Raw genomic sequence first — 22,105 nt, 5'->3', positions numbered from 1 at the left:
CCAAGCGCATATTTGGTATATGGATATACTATAACATTCAAAATATACTATATTTTATCTTCACGAGCTGTAAAATATAAAATGAAAAGTCTGTTGTGCAATATTTCGGGGAAATATTCAACTAAACTTTATTCACATTCGGTAGAAAATATATGTATGTATATTTCTTAATGAATAGAACTATGTATAAATTGAGCGCTGTGGTCGATTCGATCGCAATTGAGGGCGGGGGAGATCTGTTGTTGTTTTGTTTTGCTTAGTAATGTCTGCGCTGGCGATAACCGGGAGGCAGATAACGTGAAGAAGACGCCGGAGAACTGGCTGCACCATGATAGGCATTGCCATGATATCCGCCAGCAGCTGCAGCACTGCGATGTTGATGAGGACTGCAAAGAACATAGGATGAGATTCATTTAGTATTTCGAGAGTAAAAAGAGGGAGAGAAGGGGAGCAAACTTACTCGGCGGGCAGCGAAGGGGAGGTGGGCAAGTGTGCACCCTCGGCATGGAAACCGTTCTTATCGGCCTTGTAGTTAACGGTATACTGCTGGCCATCGTCCCCAGTATAGGAGTAAGATCCACGCACGCCCAGAGAACCATGTGGCCAGCCTCCCTTGAACTCGCCGGTCTCATCGCGATGGATGCCATTGCCAGTATCGAAGCTGCAAAAAGTGCACAAAGAGTTCAAATTAAAGTTGAGAAGTCGTTGGTAATATTTATATAATTGTAGAATTTTGATGTTGCTATTCCGTTAAATGTTTAGAAGAGAGATTCGAAAATTTTCCTAGTATGGTATTTTTTTTTTCATTTATGGTATTTTCATAGTAGGGAAAAGAGTTCAAATCATATTAGAGAAGTCGTTGGTAATATTTATAGGAATTTAGAATGTAAAATGTTAAAAAGAGAAATTCTTAAATGTCCCTACAATATGCTATAGTACTTTTATGGTATTTTGTTATGATTTTATACCTAATAGATTTATAAAAAAAATGAGTTCATATTTAAATTGGGAACTTTTCAAAGCGAAACTTCTTTAAGAAATTCATTATGAAAGAGTTTAGGGTTGCCATTAGGTTGCCTTTTAAGACATCCATTGACTCTCACTCTCCCCTTACAATTTTATGCGTAGATAGCCATAATATCGCATATTATAATAGCAAGCCTATCCTTATAATAAAATTGAATTAAATAGTTAATAATTGCTAATAGCAACTGCTAATAGCAACTGGCAGATTATTTCAAAAGTGCTGCAATATTTCTTCGAAGTTTATTGACTGAAATTTTGTTTGCTAAAGTGTTTTAAAAGTGTTTACCCTAGTTGTAGCGATAGCATTTTACAAATTCGAGGAAGCGAAGAAAAGAATCGAATTTGCGAAATTACAAAATTAAACATTAAAAAATGGAATTTAATTACGCAAGTTACCAATACAAAATATAATTCGATTACGCTGTATTATTTATATAGAGCTTCGAAACTGCCTTTTAAATAATAGCGATAGTTGTAGCGATAGTAACTTTGAACTAGTTCTAGCGATAGTAAAGCATTTTACAATCGCAAGGAGTTTGAATAGAATTCAAGTTGTGGAAATACGAAAGTTATACAATATTATTTATATAGAGTTTCGAAATTGCCTTGAAAATAATGACGATAGCTGTAGCGATAGTAACTAAGAGCTAGTTCTAGTGATAGTAAAGCTTAGAAATAGAATTAAATTTGCGGAATTGTGTCTGAGTTGTTGTAGTATTTCTATTGCGATAGTAACACCATCGCTACTATCCTTTGAACTATCGTTTTGCCATTAAGCAATATTATTTCTATAGAGTATCGAAACTGCCTTAAAAATAAAGACGATAGTTGTAGCAATAGTAACACCATCGCTGCTATCCTTTGAACTATCGTTTGCCATTAAGCAATATTATTTCTATAGATTTTCGAAACTGCCTTGAAAGTAATTGCGATAGTTGTAGCGATAGTAACACCATCGCTACTATCCTTGGAACTATCGCGTGTCATTCTCACCCAAAGTTGTAGTTGCCACTGGCATCGCTCTGGTAGTCGCTGCGCACAATGGGAATCTGCGGCGTCTGGCGATGAGGAGCTGCTCCATGTTGTCCAGCATAGGCTGAGGCGCCACCAGCAACGCCACCTCCAATGCCACCGATGCGGCTGTGCGCTGCCTGGCCACCGCTAACGCCATGATAGTGCAGCTGATTGTGGCTAGCCTGGGGAGCCAGATACTGATTGGAGGGCAGATAGCGTTGGGGCAGGCGTCCGCCGGAGACGGCGACCAAAAAGCTGGCAAGCAGCAGGCAGGAGGCAAGGACAACACGTTGATGCAACATCTTCTACTTCTTCTTTTGCACTTTTGCGGCAGAAACACTTCACTTTAGTTCACTTGACAACTCACAACCAAAAAAAAGGCAACAAAAAAAGGCGACAACAACGAGAACGAAGAGGCAAGACTCGACTGTTTGTGGTTGGAAGGCGACGCTTTGGTTTTATAGTCTCAGCTCAGAGCTCAGAGTTTGGGAGTCATGCTCAATTTTAATTGTTTTCTGTTCAAGTCTTGTCTGCTGTCTACCTCTTCTTCTCTTCAGCTAGTTTCGCATTGCTTCTTATTCTTTTTTTATGTGTGTGTGTGTGTGTGTGTGTGTGAGTGTGTTTTCAACTCGTTTTGCTGCTGTTCATTTTTGGCCGTTTAATTAGCCAAATGCTGACATGCACCAAAACGCTTTTTGCAATTTTCAAATTTTTCGAATTTCATTTTGTACGTAATTAATGCAAAGACTCTTCAACTTCTTCAAAGGGTGTGCAAAAGGGAGTGTGTGGCAAGTTGGGAGGGAGGGGTGAGAAGGGAAGGGGAGGGGGAGCACATTTTAGCGGCTTTAACTAATTATAGCATCGCATTCCATCATTAACACTCGCCATGTTTTTAGAGCGCTTTGGAGTTCCGGCTCGCCTCGCTTCTCACAGCTCGAGTGTTTTTGTTTTCGTTTCGTTTCTGTTTCTGTTTTTTTGACTCACTTGAGGGCAATCATTACAATCGGGCTTAAAAGTGCCGCTCCAAACATGGCTTGGCCACAACAAACAACTTGACGATGTTCTGCGCGTGAAGCAAATCCGTAAACGGTAGCCATAACATTTCCCTCTTCAGATTCGTTTCTTTGCCCTTTTGTCTTAGAGAACTTCTGCTTTTGATTGCGTCAAAGAAATGTTTCCATCGCCATCTAACTTGGCTAAGCTTTAAGCCAACTGGTGAATGCTTTACATTTGCTAATATCTTTGCTTATACCTTAGTTCTTTACAATGTATATAATTTCTATTTGCTTAAAAGTATTCTATACAACTTTAATCCTCGTATATAATACTGAGTTTCTTAATTTTTGGTATATTTGTTGGTATTTTGTGGACGGTATTTTATCGCCAGTTAACTCGGCTCTATATAGCTCTATAAAATTGATCTAATTTTTCCTTCGTTTGAAAGTTGAATTGAATATTTGTATTCGAACATCGTAATACTGAGTTTCTTCATTTTAGGTATATTTCTTTGTTATTTTATGGTATTTTACTGACAGTATTTTATTGCCAACTACCTCATCTATGCTCTAAGCCAACTTTCGAATGCTTTAAAGTTGTTTATACCTAAGTTCCTTCAAATTTTTATTATTATTTTCTACGGTTGAAAGTATTCTATACAACTTCTATTAGCACATTGTATTTAATACTGAGTTCCACCATTTTAGGTATTTTGTTGGTATTTTCTTTAAATATAAATCTTTATTAGGAATGTTTTCATCGCCAACTGACGCAGCTAAACTTTAAGCCAACTGATAAATGCATTGCAATTGGGTTTGTTTCGAAATTTTATTGTATTCTTAAAAAGCTCTTTTAGACGTTTTTTGTATAGAATACTTTACTTCATACTTAATACTGAGTTTCTTCTATTCTTTCTGAATAAACTTTTCTTTGATTTTGGTTGAATGCTTTACATTTACTCGCTTTTACGTTTGCTCTTAAATAATTCTTATAAAATGTATAAAAGTTTTTCTTCGGTTGAAAGTATTATATACAACTTTAATTCGAACATCTCATTAAATACTGAGTTGTTTCATTTTTGGTATTTTTGTTGTTGATATTTTATGGTATTTTTGAATTTATAAATCTTTATTAAAGTGTCTTCATCGCCAACTAAGCTCAATGTCAATAGGCGAATGCTTAGCAATTGGGTTTGTTTAGAAATTTGTGTTATATTCCTTAAAAGGTCTTATATAAAGTATTCTTTAAAAATTCTAATCAAACTTCGTGAGATATTTGTACAAACTATTTAAATTAGACGTCGTCGAAGTTTTATAATCCCGATCGAACATTTCTTTAAAATTAATTCAAGTTTAAAAAGTTATTCTCTTTCAATTCTTACAGTTATGAACTTTGAAATAGCAGCGCTTTTCAAATTTAAAAAGACTAATCAACTGTTTTAACTAAATTTTGTACGTTGTTTTTGTTGTTTTTTCTGCCGCACTACTATTTCAAAGTTCTCAGCTTGAATATGCCATGATTGCAATAGAAATATATCTTCTATATAACAGATTTCAGCTTACTGCTGAAACACTATTTAATCCACATTCATTTTGGTTGATTTTATGAACTCTTATCGATTGGAAGTTTGCGTCGTATCTTTGAAATCCAATCTTTAGTTCATTTTTGGCAAGCTCATCGCATAGTCTCGCATACCCGAAGAGAAGATTTCTGTCAAATCATTTGATATGGAATGCATGACGATGTGAATGAGGATGACTTTGCTGTAAGTGTAGTGTTTGGATTTTCCCGCTGGCATAAAAATAGAAACGGAACCAAAAAAAGAGAAAAGAACAGAATCTGAAACGAGATTGAGAACTAACTTTTTCGAGGTGGCAAAAAAGAAAAAGAAATAAACTTGTACAAGAACAATGAATAGTTGTGTAGTTAGGTATAAACTCGGCTTATATCCGCAATTATTAATATAATGACAACAGATTTTGATGTTGCTGTTTTGCTGTTTATTGTTTGTTGTAGTTATTAAAAATAGCCGTCGATAAACGAAACGCAACTTCATTAATTAATAATAATTAATGATGATGATGAACTAATCAAATAAAAGCGTGAAAAGTGAAGCTCAACAATAAATCATAATCATGCTCATCATCAACATACATTCGAGTTCATGATCGTCGTTCTCATTATTTGTTTGATCATCATTATTTGTTGTTCTTTTTTTCGATGGTGAATGGTGATTTCAATTGCCCCAAAGGGAATTACATTGAGAACGCGTGCCCAACTCAACCCAACTCAACTCAACTCATTTCAGCTTTGTTCGCTTTGTTCTTTTGGCGCCCCTCTTTGATTAACTCGCACAATTCTCAGCGCCGTTGTCTTCTTCTTTGCAATTATCGCTACGTTTCCATTCCATTATAGCATTGGTATATTCAAATCATCAACTGTTGCGCTTTGAGTTCATATCGAAGTATATTAATCGTAGGTTTGCCTCATCGAACTCTTCCAAATTGGCATTTTGAGTTCTACGCACTTTGGAAAATATTTATGAGATTCATTTTGAGGTCGAAGTAGTCTTAAAGTATTTATTATAATTGAATAACTAGCAAAACAGTATATTTCAAATCTAGTATTAAATAAATATACCAAACATAGCTTTCAGAATATTTCAATATCTAAGCAATAAGTGCTTTGCTTGGCAATCACATATTTTTTGTATTTTATAATAAATTTAACTTTTGGTATATTTTAGTATACTTGGTATTTTGATAATAGCAAGCGTGCGGTATATTTCTATTGCAGTAGTCTACCATTATAACAAATGTAATTTTTATTTTTTTTAGCATGTATTATAAATACTTGTGGTTTAACAAAAATACTTTTTGGTATATTATCTGTTTATATTTATATATTATATTTTAGTTCTCAATTTTTTACGGTCGAACCCACTCGAACTTCTAATATAGACCCCGACATATTTTAGTATTTTTGTTAGTACATTATTTCAGTATATTTTATTAAAATGGATAGTGAGTATTTTATAGTCAAACTTCTTACTTATTATATTAATATTGTTAGTTTTTATAGTATCCGTAATACATATTTATTTATACTATACTGTTGTTTATTCACATTATTATTTTTTATTTACTTTTCTCTTAATTAATATATCGAATATTTTATTTTATTTTCCAGATTACTTGTATACTTTTTATGTACTTCATGTAAGTTATACCATTTTGTTTTTATAATTTTCATGTACAATACTTTTCTACAACATCAATTTTGAGCTTTTTGGGCATTTTTAATCGATTTTAGTTAATTTTAAATTGTGGTTTTCTTTTCATTTTGTTCGTTTTCTGATGAGATAGAAATTGAAGAAGAAAATTGTAGTTATTTAAGAAATACTATTGTGTACAAAAAAAATGTCTTCTGCAAATTTTTGGTACCACTTTGTTAAATTTATAGTCAATTTTAAATATTTTTGTATGATATTTTTCATAAAATTCTCTTAATAGTATTAACACTTGACTCAAATCCGTCTATTCAATCAGCTTAACGCTGCATTCTTTGCTCTTGCTTTAACCTTGGTCTTTTATCCATCCATCAGCTATCTTTCCATCTCATTGTCTTTTTGACTCTGACAATGGCGTTTTACTTTTTTTTTTTTTTTTGTGACTCCCTCACACACAAGAAAGACAAGTGCAATCTTCTTTCATGTTTCGCTGTTCCGTTGTTTTTTTTTTTTTTTGTGAACTTCGCGCATCGGTGGCGCCTCAAAATGCATATTGTACAGTTAGCTGGACAGCGTCTCATCGCTAATGGGGCATCATTAAGTTTCATTACGAGCTAACTGAACTGCAGCCAGCAGCAGCATCCAAAATCGGTTCTTCGACCTGCTCCTCTATATATAATTTATGCAGCTCAAGCAAAGTCTTAAGACCTTAAGACCGGATGTGGATGGACTGTAATGCCAAAGTAGCCGCAAATGAACTTGTAATTTACAATGAATTTGACACTGACAGCTGGCAACTGTCTGTGTATGCATACTTTTGGCAATGACTGTACAAAGTTGTCTTGTGCAATTTTTTTTTAAGCCACTTGAGCAACACTTTTGGATTATGCCTCGATTTGGTTTCCGAGTTTTGTGGCTGCTCATTATGCAACAGTCCGCAAATAGATTCTATTCTCATAATCATTTGCTTTAGAATCGCCATTTCGCTCTTAAGGTATATTAGTTAAACTTTAGTGTTTTGAGTGTTTCTTTTCCTAAATTTCTTTCATTGCAAATAGATACAAAATACTTGAAGTATGGCAAAAATAATACCTTCTGGAATCTGGTATATTTTGTACTCTTTAGTATATTTTTAATGTAGTACTAAACCGATATACCAAATATTGCCTTAGGTATATTTTAGTATTTTTTAGGTATACATATTCGGTATATAATTTTATTGAAAATGGGTAGCGAGTATCTCGCAGTCGATTACACTCACTTTTTTCAATGTAGCAAATGTAGCTTTCGGAATGTTTTAGTATTTTCAGTATATTTTTCGGTATATTTTTGGAATATGGTTTTACTAAAAATGTGTAGTTCTATATCAGTATACCAAATATAACATATTCCTATTTTTCGGTATATTAATTCGGTATATTTTTAGTATACTTTTTGTATTGCAAATGTATAGCGGATATCTCACAGTCGGGTACACTTGATTGTAGATTTCTGCTGGCAATCTGGTATATTTTTTTCTCTATGGTATATTTGCCGAATATAACATTCAGTATATTTTAGTACCTTTTCGGTATATTTTTAGAATATGGTTTTATTGAAAATTGATGTCTTAAAGTCGATCATACTCGATTATAGCTGTCTCACTTGTTTTTTTAGTTTAAATACAAATATTCAACAGTTTATTGAAATTTCAGAAATTTTTAATACAAATAGGTTTTTCTTGAATTGAAATACAAATTCATAAAAGTTTATTGAAATTTCTTTATATTTTATACACTTTTATGAATTACATTTATATGAACATTTGGGAACATCAAGCATTTTTATCTACTTTTATTTTAGTTGCCTTTTCATTATTTCTTTGAACAGATTAAAAATGTTTTCTCTACTTGACATATGCTACATTATTGTTATCCTAATCCTTAGTGCAATATTCATAGGGTAACTGAAGCGACTGTCCAGGATTTTGTTTATCTTCCATTGCAACACTTTTTCTTTATTTTTTGTTTATTTTTTCTTTTTCGTTTTTGGTGTGCGCTGTGTGGTAACTAAGTTATTTTTAGATGCTTCTTAGCCATTAAAATTGTATTAAATCAGATTAGTCGAAAGCTTAACAAACTGACGATGCAAAAAGGGCGAAAGAGATAGCGATAGCAAGGTGGGAGTGGAGTGGTGAAGAGAGAGGGGGGAACAAGCAGTTGCTTAACTTGTTCCTCTTGGCTATAACTCAAGCCACGAACGGCAAAAACGGGGGCAAGGCACTGGCTATGATAGATAATTGCTTTGCTTGCTTTGCATACCCTGTAATCGCAAGATCTTGCTTAGTGGGGTGTTTTAAGTATGCTCTTAATGAGATATGGGAATAGTCTTTAAAGTTTAAAGTGTATTTCGAATCTTAAAAGTATTTCTAAACAGCTGAAATAGTTTCTATATCTGAATCTTTCTTCTTAGTTTCTCATTCAGCATTTAAATATGAAAAGTTTCTTAGAAAAATATCTAAAATAATGAAAAATGTAATGAGATGTCGAAATAGTTGCCTAGAAAGATTTGTAAATTTCAATAGTTATTTAAATTTTCCATTTTAAATTGTTGAACGAAGTTTGTCAATATTTTTATTGAGTTTCTTAGTGCAACCATTTTGTATGATTTGTTGATCAATTTTTATTTTGTTTACAAGGTATCTTCTTAGTCTATTCATCTTTCATGATTTGTTGATCAATTTTTGTTGGGTTTTTTTTTTGATATTGTGTTCTTTGTTGTTGTTATTTTTCAATTGAAAACTCAAGAGACACGCCCAGCTAAGCGCATTGGGCTGTGGCTAATTGAATCATGAGATGGCTCTGAAGAAATTGCAGAAATGTTTATACCCATAAATGTGTGTAATCGCTTAAGCGGGGGGAGGGGTGGGAAGGGGGAAACTGAAGATGCGGGTGAGAGCGCGGGGAGGAGGAAAGGAAGGGAAACAAACATTTGCCTAGGCAGCAGGACGATTGCAGCTGTTATTGTCGATGGCAATGCACTGATAAGAAACAAACACGAAGCAAGCGAAAAGAAAGGAGATGAGGTGAGGGGAAAGGAGAAGGGAGGGGCAGAGGAAGCAGACAAGGGGGAACAGTGAAAGAAAATGTTGAAAGTTGCCACAGCACTCGATAAGCGCTGTCGATGGCAGTGGGAGAGGAAGGGGAAGAGGGGGAAGGAGGAAGGGGAGAAAGCAGAGGAAGTAGAAGGAGTGGGGGGGGGGCGGGGGGAGGGGAATGGAAAGTGAGGTCGAAGTTCAGCTGCTTCGTTGTCGTTGTTATCGCCACGTTGCGTCGTCATTTCCTTTTTAGCCTACGATTTGCCTTTGAACTTTCTTTTCGAGCTCAGAAAATGTCAAATTCAGCTATTTGTTTAATTGAAAAAAGCAAAAATTCAAAGCAAAAGCAAAAGCAGAAGTAAAAAAAGCGAAAGCGAAAGGAAAGCACGCAGCGTTTAACGTCTTCTTGCTTCCTGCCACTTGTGTCAAGCGCATCAAATTGTTATGTTCCATTAATTTAAATAAGAGAAAGAGAGGGAAGATAGAGAGAAAGAGAGAGGGAGACCAATATGACCTCGCTTCGAATAAAAGTACTCACTCATCCCCATTCACATTCGCATTCACACTCAGTTGCTTTGTCTCGTAATCGCCCTCTATGTAAATTTGTTCCATATGCACTTCTTACACTCTTCAGCTCTTGATATGATCCCTCATAAGCTCTCAATCTCCACTACACAATCGAAGGGGAAGCTTTGAAAGTGGAGTCGAAAGGTTCATTAGTTCAATCAACTGCAAATTCACCAATATAGTCGAAGCTTATTGACAATTCTTGAGCACTAAAACACGAAATCCTTTTTTGTTTTTTTTAAATGAATACCCCGCTGTTTTGCTTTTATTCAAAACGGTATATGTTTGGTATATTTTAAGTATTTTTGTGGTATAGTATTAACAAATATCTCATTGACTATTTAAATATGTATGTAGTTTCGCAGCGAATCTTTAATGAACTACATAAAAAATGCATTGAATATGATATTGTTCCTTGGATTGTTTTCTTAAATTTAATCAGCTTATCTTTTGTAAACACCCAGAATTCTAACAAGTATTCCAAATATAATTATGATTCTTAGCTTTTTAACTCCAGAATTCTAACAAATATTGAATTTATGATTCTGTTTAATAACTTTATTTCTCCAGAAAGTGAAAGTCACTGTTATACGCTTACAACTTGTTAGTTTTCTCCATATTTTCAGTTGGATTAATCCAAAACAAATAAATGTGATTTTGTAGTTTTTTACCGGGTTTTACGCCTGTGATTTCGTTGAAGCTGTCAGATAAGCGATCTGACAAATTCACAGTGCGTGGTGAATCCCGAATCCCCTTAGTTACACATGGTGCTCTCTCTCTCAGTGTTTGCACACAGTGGCTGACAAAAGTCAGCCGCCTGGGCAACAATAACAATTTGTTGCTAATGCACTTTCTGTTTGCTTTTTTGGTCGCCCTGGAGGCTTAACCCGGCCAAAGTCAATGTCGAAACCCCCCTTAAAAAAAAGTACAACTACTCATTAAGCGAGGAGAGAGAGAGAGAGAGAGAGAGACAGAGAGGGGGATAGAGATGCGAAATTCGAGGCGATTTGCTCAGATCCCCAATAGCAAACGCTCTGCTCTGTTTGATTAAGCAATTCCAGGCGGAAATTAAATGGACACGCAAACAAACTGAGGAGCTTTAGAAGCAACTGCTTCTGTTCTGGTGGCAGGAGAAGGGATAGAGAAGCAGGGGGGCAAAAAAAAGGGTCAGCTGGTAGCTGGAAGCCAGGAGTCTGTGTGGAGTCTGAGGCCAGGGTGTCTATCAAACTTAACTGAGCAGCGCTCAAGTGAGAAGATTAAATCGCCATAAATATTAACTACAGTTGCTTCCGTTTGTATGCGCACATTGCACATTGGAGTGGGCACTGGGGAGAACAGAAGAGAAGAGAAGACCCGAGAGAAGTCCGGGTAAGAACAAACTATGGACTATGGCAAGGCAGGTAAGACAATTTGAAAACGTTTGCCTTGATTTAGCACCGGAAGGCACGCACATCACGTGTCCGGACTTGCACTTGGAGGGGGGTCCAAGATCCACGACCCCAGCGGGATAAAAGACAGACCCAACGTCGTCGTCGGGGGAACGCTTCAAGTTGCAGGTTCAGAGTGTACAAATCAAATGATTTATTGTACTCGCTCTTCGCTTTGGTCAGTACAAAATTGGAGCATGCTAAAAATAATTGAAACGTACAAGCGAAGTGGGTGAGGGTGAGGGAGAGGGAGAGGGAGAAAGGGAGCTCACCTGGTGTTAAGCCATGAAATTTCTTTACAACTTTTTCCAGCTGCTAATTGACACACGTAGTCCGTGTTGTTGTTGCGAGTGGCATGATTAAGACTTTGCCACATAATTGAGTTATCCAAATGTCTGCGACAAATCACCTTTCCTCATTCTGTCCACTTTTCCGTTGCCTGGCATCTGACTTTTCCGTTGCGGGGCGGACGAAAAACCAATTGCTTTGCAAATTGACCAAAAATGTTCCGGTTGAATGCACTTCCGGTTCGCCAAATAGCCAACAAGCTGCTGTTTTTGTGGCCATCAAGCATTTTCGCGTAGCATTCGCAAATAAGCAACGGACTCAACGCACTCAACAACATTACCGACTCATTCCCATCATCAGCATCCGCATCAAAATCAGCATCAAAATCAGCATCAACATCAACATCAGCATCAACATCGTCATAATCATCAGCGTCATCGTCAACATCGTCATCATCGCATTCGTTGTGAAAGTCGCATTCGCATTCGCATCCATTCAAAAATCAACCCCATTTTGTGTTAGTTAATTGCCAATATTACACAAGTGGCAAGCCAAAGCGCATAAAAGCATGCTACGCTCTCCGCTCTTCGCTCTCTCCAACAGCCACCAGCTTCTCTCTCTTCTCTATTTCTGTGCAAGATGCTCTCACTATTTGTGCTTTTTTACTCTCTCACTCTCGCTTCATCTCTGTTTTCATTGAGCATAGTGCGTGTGCGAAGTAAACGCACAACTTTCCATAGTTGTGAAAAGTTTATGGACGAACTGAAGAATCATTGATCTATATAGATCGAAACATCTGTTATGTTTTTAAACAAACATTTTTTGAATAGAGAAAGAATATTTAAAATATTTTTGCAAATTACTTTTATTTTCAATTTGTTTTGATATACATATTTTATTCGTATTATGAAAGTGTATGAAGTTATTTAAAATATTAATGTTGTTTTCATATACATACATATTTCATTCCTGTTAGGAAAATTTACGAAAAAATTTCTATTATTCAATTTCTATAAACATAATTTTAATTTTTTGTTTTCCATTTGGTATTGAGTTACATAATTATTATGAAAAACCAGTATAAAATTTTAATTTCATTTATTTACTGCATTTTAAATGCATTTTATATAATTGTTTCTGTGTAATAATAATTTTGGTTGCATAACTGCTAGCAGTGCATGTTTAGCGGCTGAGAAGCCGCGATGCTGTCGAGCTGTTCACACTGCGCAGACGCCAACGTATGCGTCAGCGTCAACGTCACACCGGCATAGCAATGCAGGGTTGAGCTGCTGTTGTTGTTATTGTTGCTGCTGCTGTGCTGCTGCTTTCGCTGTTATTCTCGCCGACACATCGTAGCTTGTTTTGTAGTTGAAGTTGTCGTCGCTGTTTTGTAGTTGTTGCTGTTGTCGTTGTTGTTGTTGTTGTTGTTGTGGGTGCCGTATGGTGGTCGTGCACACGTGCCGTAGCTTTTGGGGGTTGTTGTAAACGCCAGCTTCAGCTAGAGCAGGAGAGTAGAAATGTGAGAGAGCTCTGGAGAGAGAGCGAGTGTGTGCAAGAGTGTGGGAGAGTGTGGAGAGCAGGCTGCAGCTGAGCTGAGCTAACTTGGCAACCGCGTGTCAGGTCTGCTTTCAGTTCAGCAGCAGCCTTTGCAGTGTACGCAACGCCAACGCAGAGCGCGTTTCGTGGTCGTCGTCGTCGCCGGCCACATAAAAACACACAGAAGAACGACAACGACGGCAGAACAGAACAAAACACACACTCACATACTGACAAACACGCAGTGTATAATAGTAATAACAACAACAATAGCAGCATCGCAAGTGTGACAGCGATAACGGAAATTGAGAAACTGCAAATGCAAAATGCAAACTGCAAATGAATGAAAGCACAGCACAGCGCGCGAAAAGTAAAACGTAAAAGTGCAAAACCGAAAACGAAGCTACAAAGTCGAGAAGAAAAGTGACAATTGTTGTTGTTGTTTCGTCGTGCATTTTGTTAAATATTTTTTTTGTTGTTATTTGCGGACAAATCAAGAAAAGTGTTGATGTTTTTTTTTATGTTGCTAAAAACTAACACGCACACACATACATAGTGATTTCACAAACACACACACACACACACACACACACATACACATATCAACAAGAAAAAGTGGGCTAAAGCAGAACACGAAGAACAAGAGGTGAGTGAAAGAAGAAGAAGAAGAACAAAACAAATGCACATTGACTCATCTCTGCCGTAACTGTAAATGACAAATTACGAGTTACGTTTAGTTTTAATTAGACTGACCATAGGCAGGGCAATACATGTTCGCTTAATCAAGAATGCAGTAGGCAAAGTAAGAGTGCAACATTTGCGACTAATGAGCAACATTAAGGCACACAGGCAGCAGCAATTCGAAAACAAACACAAAAAAAAAAAAACAAAAACACAAACAAACAAACACAACATCGCAGTACCAGGTGGCTGCGTCGCTGTCGCTGTCAGCGTCAACATCGACGTCGTAACATTGCGAAATTGATTTTTCATAGCGGCCGCCGTTGCTGCTCTCCAAGCGCGCCTCTCTTTGCCGCTTTTTCGTTGTAGCTCTCTCTCTCGCTGTCGTGTTTGTGTTTTTGTGAGAGCGCGCTGCCAAAATGTCTGCCAGGCGCGTCGTCAACCTGTCACAACAGCAGCAATTACAACAGCAAGATGTGATGGTGAAGGAGAAGAAGCAGAAATGTAGCTTTTGCGCCATTGTTGTTGTTGTTACGACAACTAATCAAAGCGACTTTTGCTGCTGCTGCTGTCGGCTCGGCTCGGCGTTGACGTTGACATCGACGTCGACGTCGCTGCCAGCTGCTTTGCTTTCGTCATGACCTTCATGACTCATCGTTTGCCTTTGCATGGCGCTGGCCAAGGGAGAAGAGAAGAGTAAGAGAGAGAGACAGGACTGCCAGCCTGCTGCCTCTCTGCTGCTGCTTCTTCCTTAGCATGATGACTACGTGCCGCCGCATGGCCCGCCTTTTTGAGCATACTCCTTCCTCCCTCCTTCTTCTCTGCCCATGCCTATGGCTATGCCTATTTTGCCATTGCTTCAGCATTGGTTTTGCTTTCCCGTTGTTTTTTTCTGTTTTCTGTTTGGTGTTTTTGTTTTTGCCCTTTGTGTTTATTTTTTCGCCTGCGCATTTAATTAAATAAATTGTCCTTACATTTAGCCGCAGCCATTGTTAATGTGCTTTTCCGTGTCGTTGTTGTTGTTGTTGTTGCATAAATTGGACCGCGTCTAATTTATAGTTGGCCATTTTGTTCATTAATTTCGGTCACATTTAATTCGAGTTGTTGCTGTTGTTGGAGTTGTTTTTCTTGCTCATTGTTTGACAAAACAGACCGCACCTGTTTTTCTTTTTTTCCGTTCGCTTTCCGCCGCCTATTGGTCATGTTATCTGAGGTTAGTTGTTAGGTTAGCTGGCCAGCAGCAAAACAGACATTGAAATGTAATTTAATCGCAGCTATTTAGCATATAAACACGCATAACTGGGAGTGCCAAGTCCACAATTCCAAGTCAAGTGGCGTGAGAAGTCCGATAGATGATTCTACTTAATCCAATTTTCACTATTATCTGATATTGTTTTGCATAGCATACTTTTTAGCGCACAACTCTGAGCTTCAGCTAATGAATCAATTTCCAATTAGATTAAATATTTGGGAAAATAAAAATATGAATATATGTTCATATATAATAATAATATATTTATTATGATAGGAATTGAGGCTCATAACATATTTAGTTTCGAAATATTAACTAATAGATATTAAAAAAAAAAATTTGCAAACCTAAAAAATATTCAACTTTGAAATAAATACATTTTTTATAAGCATAAAGCAAATAAGCATAACTAAATCGAAATGTTTAAAAATAAAAATCTAAAATACATGTGAAAAACATTTTGCAATCCTAATAATAATTCTATTATTTATTAAATTTAAAAGTACAAATTCGAAATGTCCGAAAACAGCAATCTAAAGTACATTTATATATATATTGCAATCCTTAAGCCTTAAAATATTTCTATGTTTTTATGAAAATTTTTATGTTAAAATGCTTAATCTTTTTTAGGATTGAACATTTTAAGATAAGTATAGAAAGCTAAATTATTAATATTATTATTATAGTTATTTTTATTGTTGAATTTATTTATTAAATTTAAAGAATAGATTCGAATGTCCGATGTCCGAAAATAGCAATCTAAAAATATATTCGCCATATAACTTTTGTGGCAGTTAAACGTTTTAAGCTAAATTGCGAACATAAAATGGAATGAAGTAAAAGCTGCGCTCAAGTTGAAAGAACATTTTTTTTGCACAAGCATTTTCATTGGCAGTTTATTGAGCTGAGCTGTCTTCATTCAGTCTAGTTTAAGCCTGAAAAATTCCTGCAATCAGCATATTCTTTTTGCTGCTGCGTCCAAAAGAGATTAAACCTAATGCGCTTTGCTCGTTTACTAAACTAAATACCATTTTTATGTTATAGTATATACTAAATACTATTTATACCCGCTACCCATAGGGTAGAAGGGTATTATAACTTTGTGCCGGCAGGAAATGTATGTAACAGGCAGAAGGAGGCATCTCCGACCCTATAAAGTATATATATTCTTGATCAGCTTCAACAGCCGAGACGATCTAGCCATGTCCGTCTGTCCGTCTGTGTGTCTGTCCGTCTGTGTGTCCGTCCGTCTGTCCGTATGAACACCTAGATCTCAGAGACTATAAGAGATAGAGCTATAATTTTTTTTCGACAACATTTGTTATGTTTGCACGCAGATCAAGTTTGTTTCAAATTTTTGCCACGCCCCCTTCCGCCCCCGCAAATAAAAAAAATCGAATAACAAGCGTAATTTTAAAGCTAGAGTTACGAATTTTGGTATATATAATAATTACTATAGTAGTTATGATTCCTAAAAATTTGGTTGCGATCAGATAAAATTGTCGAAGTTATTAAAGAAATACTTTTGTATGGGCAAAAACGCCTACTTACTAGGGGTCTAATTTGCTTTGGCCGACAGTCTGGTATATTGTGCTGTCTATGGTATATTTTGAATGCGGTACTATATCGATATACCAAATATACCATTTGGTATATTTTTTTTTGGGTTTTTAGTAGTATATTTGGTATATTTTGAGAAATATACCGCAAAATATATTGCTTTTATTCAAAATGGGTAGCGGGTATCTCACAGTCGAGTACACTCGACTGTAGCTTTCTTACTTGTTTTATAATAATTCTAATTTAAATGTATTTTTTCTCGTAACAAAGCAATTTCTTTTTACTTGCCTCGTTATTTTTATTTTGCCAACTTTAATTAAAAATTGAGGTGGGGTGGATATTTTTGTGGCTGCTGAAATTGCATTTGGCATGAGAAATACGTATTATTCGCAAGTTTTTAAGCCCTTTTAATGAAGCGCTTCTAATGAGAGGCGAGAGTGTTTTGGCTGCCCGCATAGAGAGAGAGAGAGAGAGAGAGAGAGAGAGAGAGAGAGAGAGAGAGAGAGAGAGAGAGAGAGAGAGAGTGGGAGAGAGAGAGAGGGGGAGAGTATCGAGGACAAAGTTAATGAAAGGCCAAATGAAAAATGCAAATGAAAAGCCGGCGAAACTTTTCACAACCCGCGTTGTGAGTTGTGAGCAACGTAATAACTACGTATATCAAGTGACTTACATCTAAAGTCCGTTCTCTCCCCCCTTCCCCGTCCCCCATCCATCCAACTTCAACTCGAACTCTGACTTCGAGCCAATAATAGAGCTGAGATGTGCGAGAAAGTAAGATGTAATCAAAGGGCAGACGTAATATTAACAAATGACTGCCCATCAATTTGAAGCTTATTTAATGTTGCAACGATTGTCAAGGGGCAGCAGCAGCAGCAGAAGTCGACAGCAGTCGGGAGTCACTTTACTTTTTGCCAGCACTGTCAAATTACATAAGTAAGCGACACTTTCCAAAAAGCGTCCTTTCAACAATGAAAAATAACACACGACACGCGTGCACAGAAACACACAACAACAGCAAAAAGGGAGCTGTCAAGCAATTGACAGCAAACTCGACTTGCAAATACCCTGTAGAAGCAAATCACTTTAAAATAACTTCTAATTTTATTCAAAGAAAATGCAAACTAAAAACTAACTAAATGTAATATAAGTCCGAGTTCGTATAATTTAATTTATTAAAATTTGATGATTGAAACTTAATTTATTTCATTGAAGTTACTAAAATCTTATGACTGACTAAAAGTGATTCAAAATAAGTTCGAGTTTATTGATTTAATTTACTAAAATGTTATGACTGAAAATGCAAACTAAAAATAATTGAAAATGATTCCAAAGTTATAAAATTAAATTGTTTACTTAAATCTTATGACTGAAAATGCAAAGTAAAGTAATCTTATTTACTTAAATTGAAAATTAGCTCAATTTTGAAATCAGCCAATACTTTTGCACTTTATTCGATTACAGGGTATTTAAATAATCACAATGCTAGGCAAAATATACATGCTATATACAAATGCATGAATAATAAATTATGATAGAGTCAAAAAAAGCAAAAAAAAAAGAAATACCGACCAGAAAGAAAGTAAAATAGCAAGCAAGCGGATGGGAGGCGCTCCGTGTGTGTGCGTGCGTGTGCGTGTGGGCGTTAGCAATGGGGGCGTGGCACGAGTCTGAGTCTGAAGTCTGTGTTGTGAAGTGATTTTCCACAATTTTTCAGTACCTTTTTACTGTTTACTGGTTGCTGAGGGGTTGGGAAATGCCGAGAGTGTGGGGCAGGGAAAGCTTCCACTTTTCCGGCAGACGTCTGCGAAATGAGATAAAAAACATTTAGGCCTCACAATGGCATTGTCATCGTCATGCTGTGTGTGAAATGCCTCGAGAAGAAGGCAACAAACAACACAACACAACACAACAAAAAAAAAGGCAACAACTCAGAAGCCGCTTAGCGCCCGCTGCCCAACACTGGTTGTCTCCCCCGTTGGCTCCTCTCTTCTTCACTCCTCTCACATACTTATTTTCTTGCTCTTATCGTTGTCGTCGTCATCTGGTGGTTGCTTCGCAGTCGCATTTTTGCGCTAATGATTAATGGCTGTCGTCCTTTCGTCCTGTTGTCCTGATGTCCTCCTGTATCCCTTGTGTGCTCCTGTCCCGTTCTTCCGTTGTCCTCTTGTCCGTTTGTCCTGTGTGCCATAAGTTCTAAGCGCCTTGGGCGCAAAGCCGCCAGAAATGTTGTACGAGTACAACTTTGTCCACTGCAGCTGTTGCAAATCTCAGACTCCAGCCAGTGTTGATAAATGCACTTAATACACTGAAGATTGAATAACGGATTCAATATGCAAAGCACTCAGAGCTCACTCATTCATTAGGCAAGGATTTGCTAACTGACGACCGACAACTGACAACTGACGGCTCTCGAAGCCATGTTTATACCCGCTACTCACAGGGTAGAAGGGTATTATCATTTTGTGTCTGCAGGAGATGTATGTAAGAGGCGGAAGGAGGCATCTCCGAATTCATAGATTGAAATTTATTTAGAAATACTGCATTCCGATCTATTATATTTAGTCTTATGGTATTGACTGTAGTATAATATCGATATACCAAATATGGGCTTCGGTATATTCTAGTATTTTTGACTACTTCAGTTTAATCTAGTATATTTTGTTCTCTATGGTATTGACTGTAGTATAATATCGATATACCAAATATGGGCTTCGGTATATTCTAGTATTTTTGACTACTTCAGTTTGATCTAGTATATTTTGTTCTCTATGGTCTCAATCGCAGAATAATATCGATATAACAAATAGGCCTTTCGGTATATTTTTGTATCTTTCTGGTTAAACGCCAACTTAAGTTCGGTCTGGTATATTTTGTTCTCTATGGTATTGATTGTAGTATAAACTCGATATACCAAATGCAGTCTTTAATATAATTAAATTTTTATATTATATAATAGTATTTTTGTGGATAAACTCTCACTTCAGTCCGGTCTAGTATATTTTGTCCTCTATGGTGCTAACAGTTGGATAAAAACGATATACTAAAATAAATACATACTTTGGTATATTTTAACGTTTGACATATTTTTCGGTATATATGTATATACATATAAAAATATGCACATTTTAGGCATATTTTGAAATATATGTAATTGAACATTTCTATATATTTTGGTAAATTTATGGTATATTTTTCGTATATTTCGATACATTTCCGGTATATTTTAGTATTTTGTGGTATACTTTCGGTATATTTTTAAAATATGTTTTTATCGAAAAAGTATAGCGGGTATTTCACAGTCGAGTACACTCGTCTGCAGTTTTCCCACTTGTACAAATTAAAATTGACAAGCTCAACTTGGTGGCACACGCCTCTTCTTATATATAATTGTAATGTATATAATACGGTCTGATATATAGTATATGTAGTATACACTACACTATAAATAGGCACACGACGGTGACAAAAGCCAAAACGCAAAAGGCCAACACGAAACCGAACCGAAACAGGGCCGGGCCAACATCCAATTGGTGTGGGAAATTCTGTGGCCTGAGAATGCGAAACGAAACGAAACGAAACAAAAATTGAATGGGGGAATGGGAATGGAAGAGGAAGAGAAAGACAGAATAGCAAGCAAGTGAGAATTCTTTGGCGTAAAACGTTTACGGAATTTTAAAATGTTTACTTTACATTCTGCATTTTTTATTTAAGCGAAGCAGGTTTTTCTTTTTTGCGGTAGTCAATAGATTGATTAGAAGTGTGAGAGTGAAATGCCGTTTAGAGCTAAAGCAGCTCACTCTCTACTTAGTGTTGAAGAGTTGTGGCTTGCTTTTCAAGCCTTTTTACAAAAGTATTTAAAAGTCCGCAAAGTTTGCAGGGCTTTTAAGCCGCCTTTTGAGGCTTTTGCACTGCACGCGTTACGCATACGCCGGGTGTGCTTGCTCTTGCCAACTGCAACTAAATTCTTTGCGGCATTTCAAGCTTCTTTGCGCAAACGGCTTAAATATAATTTGGCAAAAAGTTTATATACTTTTTTACCACTCTATTTAAATTGCATTCATTACGTGAATTTCTGATGCTATATTTCCTACTGCAAGTTTATTGTTTGAGTTAATGAAGCTGTATAAACATGAACAAAAATACTAAAAACATTCCAAAGTCTATATGTTACTTTATATCAATATACTAAATATAGCATTTAGTATATTTTTAGTTTGGTGTAATTTAAAATGTTGCCATTTTGTTTTGCTTTTATTCATATATTTTTACATATTTTGTGGTATAATAATTTGGTTTATTGTGAAATTAATACCGCACTCTCTTGCTTTGATTGAAAATGGTTAGCGGGTATCTCACAGTCGAGCTTCCTTACTTGTTAATATAATAGTTCTATATATTTAGTTATTCCATATTTTAAAATTCTTTATAATGTTCTTTATTCAAACTTAATTACAAAGATTCTACACAATCTGCATTTAAGAAATACGTTTATAAATTTAATAAGGTTTCTGTTAGTATTTTTCCTAATTCGTTCATTACTGTTATAAGTCAAAAACGTAAATAAAGTTTTGGTTTTTTCATCAGGCCATTTCACTATTGTAGTTAATAGGAAATATGACGAATAGTTGATAGAAATTTATTATATATTTCTTCCATTAGAAGAGTCTCAAAAGCTATATATATTCGGTTTTCATATTATATTTAGCATGTTATTATGTTAATTCAATATCTTTGCATTCTTTAGTATTTTCTTTAGTTGAGAAACTTTGTTTTCGAAATACGATCCGAATAATAGAAGGGAGTTTTTAAGCTTATACTTTATTATTATTCCCTTGCTGTTGTAAGTCAACAAAATAAATAAAACTTTTTTCAATTAGATCGCTCAAATGTCAAGCAAAAGTTCCTCCCCCCTTTTTTTTCTCCCTCCCTTTCTACCTGAATATTACTTGTGTAGCAAGCGATCCGTATTGGATGATGTCTCCCATGTGAAATCTGCATGTAAATTGCGTTGAAAGGTCGAAGTCGAAGCATTGAACTTTCTTCATATGTGAAGTTGGAGTTGGCTACAACACGTGTAACAACAAGTGTTAAAGCGAAACACACCCCTCATATGTTGTACACACCCCCCTCCACACTCTTTCCCTCTCTCTAGTCTGTCAGCTGGCCAGCAGCACAATTTGTCATTTGGCAAATGAAAGCAACGTGAGGAGAAAAATGAGAGCGTGAAGTCAAAATGTGTTTCGGGTATTTTTCGTTTTCGGACAGGTGAAGTTACATTTTCCTGTTGTTGTTCTATTAAATATTCACCCTTTTTTTTGGGGGGAGTACACTGACAAAACGCCCCTTTGTACCGCCCTCTGTGGCAAAAAGAAGAAGAAGTTGAACATGCAAGTTTCGTTTATTCGCTGATGTTTACAAATTTTCACGCCAAAATGAAAAAAGTTTTTTTTGTT

At 36.1% G+C, this 22,105-nt stretch overlaps 2 protein-coding genes across 3 annotated transcripts in view; one reads left to right on the top strand and one right to left on the bottom strand.

Moving 5' to 3' along the window:
- The window catches only part of LOC132797258 (neurogenic protein mastermind), an 80,426-nt gene that overhangs the window by 19,565 nt on the left and 38,756 nt on the right, over positions 1 to 22,105 (top strand). The window contains exon 1 of one of the 2 annotated variants that reach the window (XM_060808891.1): positions 13,721 to 13,805. The exons of the other annotated variant lie outside the window; for it this stretch is intronic. The gene's annotated coding sequence lies outside the window, so the exon portion shown is untranslated. Of the gene's footprint in view, positions 1 to 13,720; positions 13,806 to 22,105 lie in introns of those variants that run through there. 2 annotated transcript variants of the gene reach the window in all.
- On the bottom strand, positions 111 to 2,457 carry LOC132796350 (pupal cuticle protein 20). The gene is made up of 3 exons (XM_060807494.1): positions 2,020 to 2,457; positions 461 to 661; positions 111 to 386 (listed from the first exon to the last, which is right to left on the bottom strand). Exons 1-3 carry the CDS (start codon positions 2,340 to 2,342, stop codon positions 257 to 259), a joined length of 654 nt encoding a protein of 217 aa, XP_060663477.1. The 5' UTR covers positions 2,343 to 2,457; the 3' UTR covers positions 111 to 256.

The sequence above is a fragment of the Drosophila nasuta genome, chromosome X (assembly GCF_023558535.2).
Source record: "Drosophila nasuta strain 15112-1781.00 chromosome X, ASM2355853v1, whole genome shotgun sequence".
Classification (NCBI taxonomy): Eukaryota; Metazoa; Arthropoda; class Insecta; order Diptera; family Drosophilidae; genus Drosophila; species Drosophila nasuta.
Note: the sequence above shows the minus strand (reverse complement) of the source record. Positions and strands in the feature narration are given on the sequence as shown.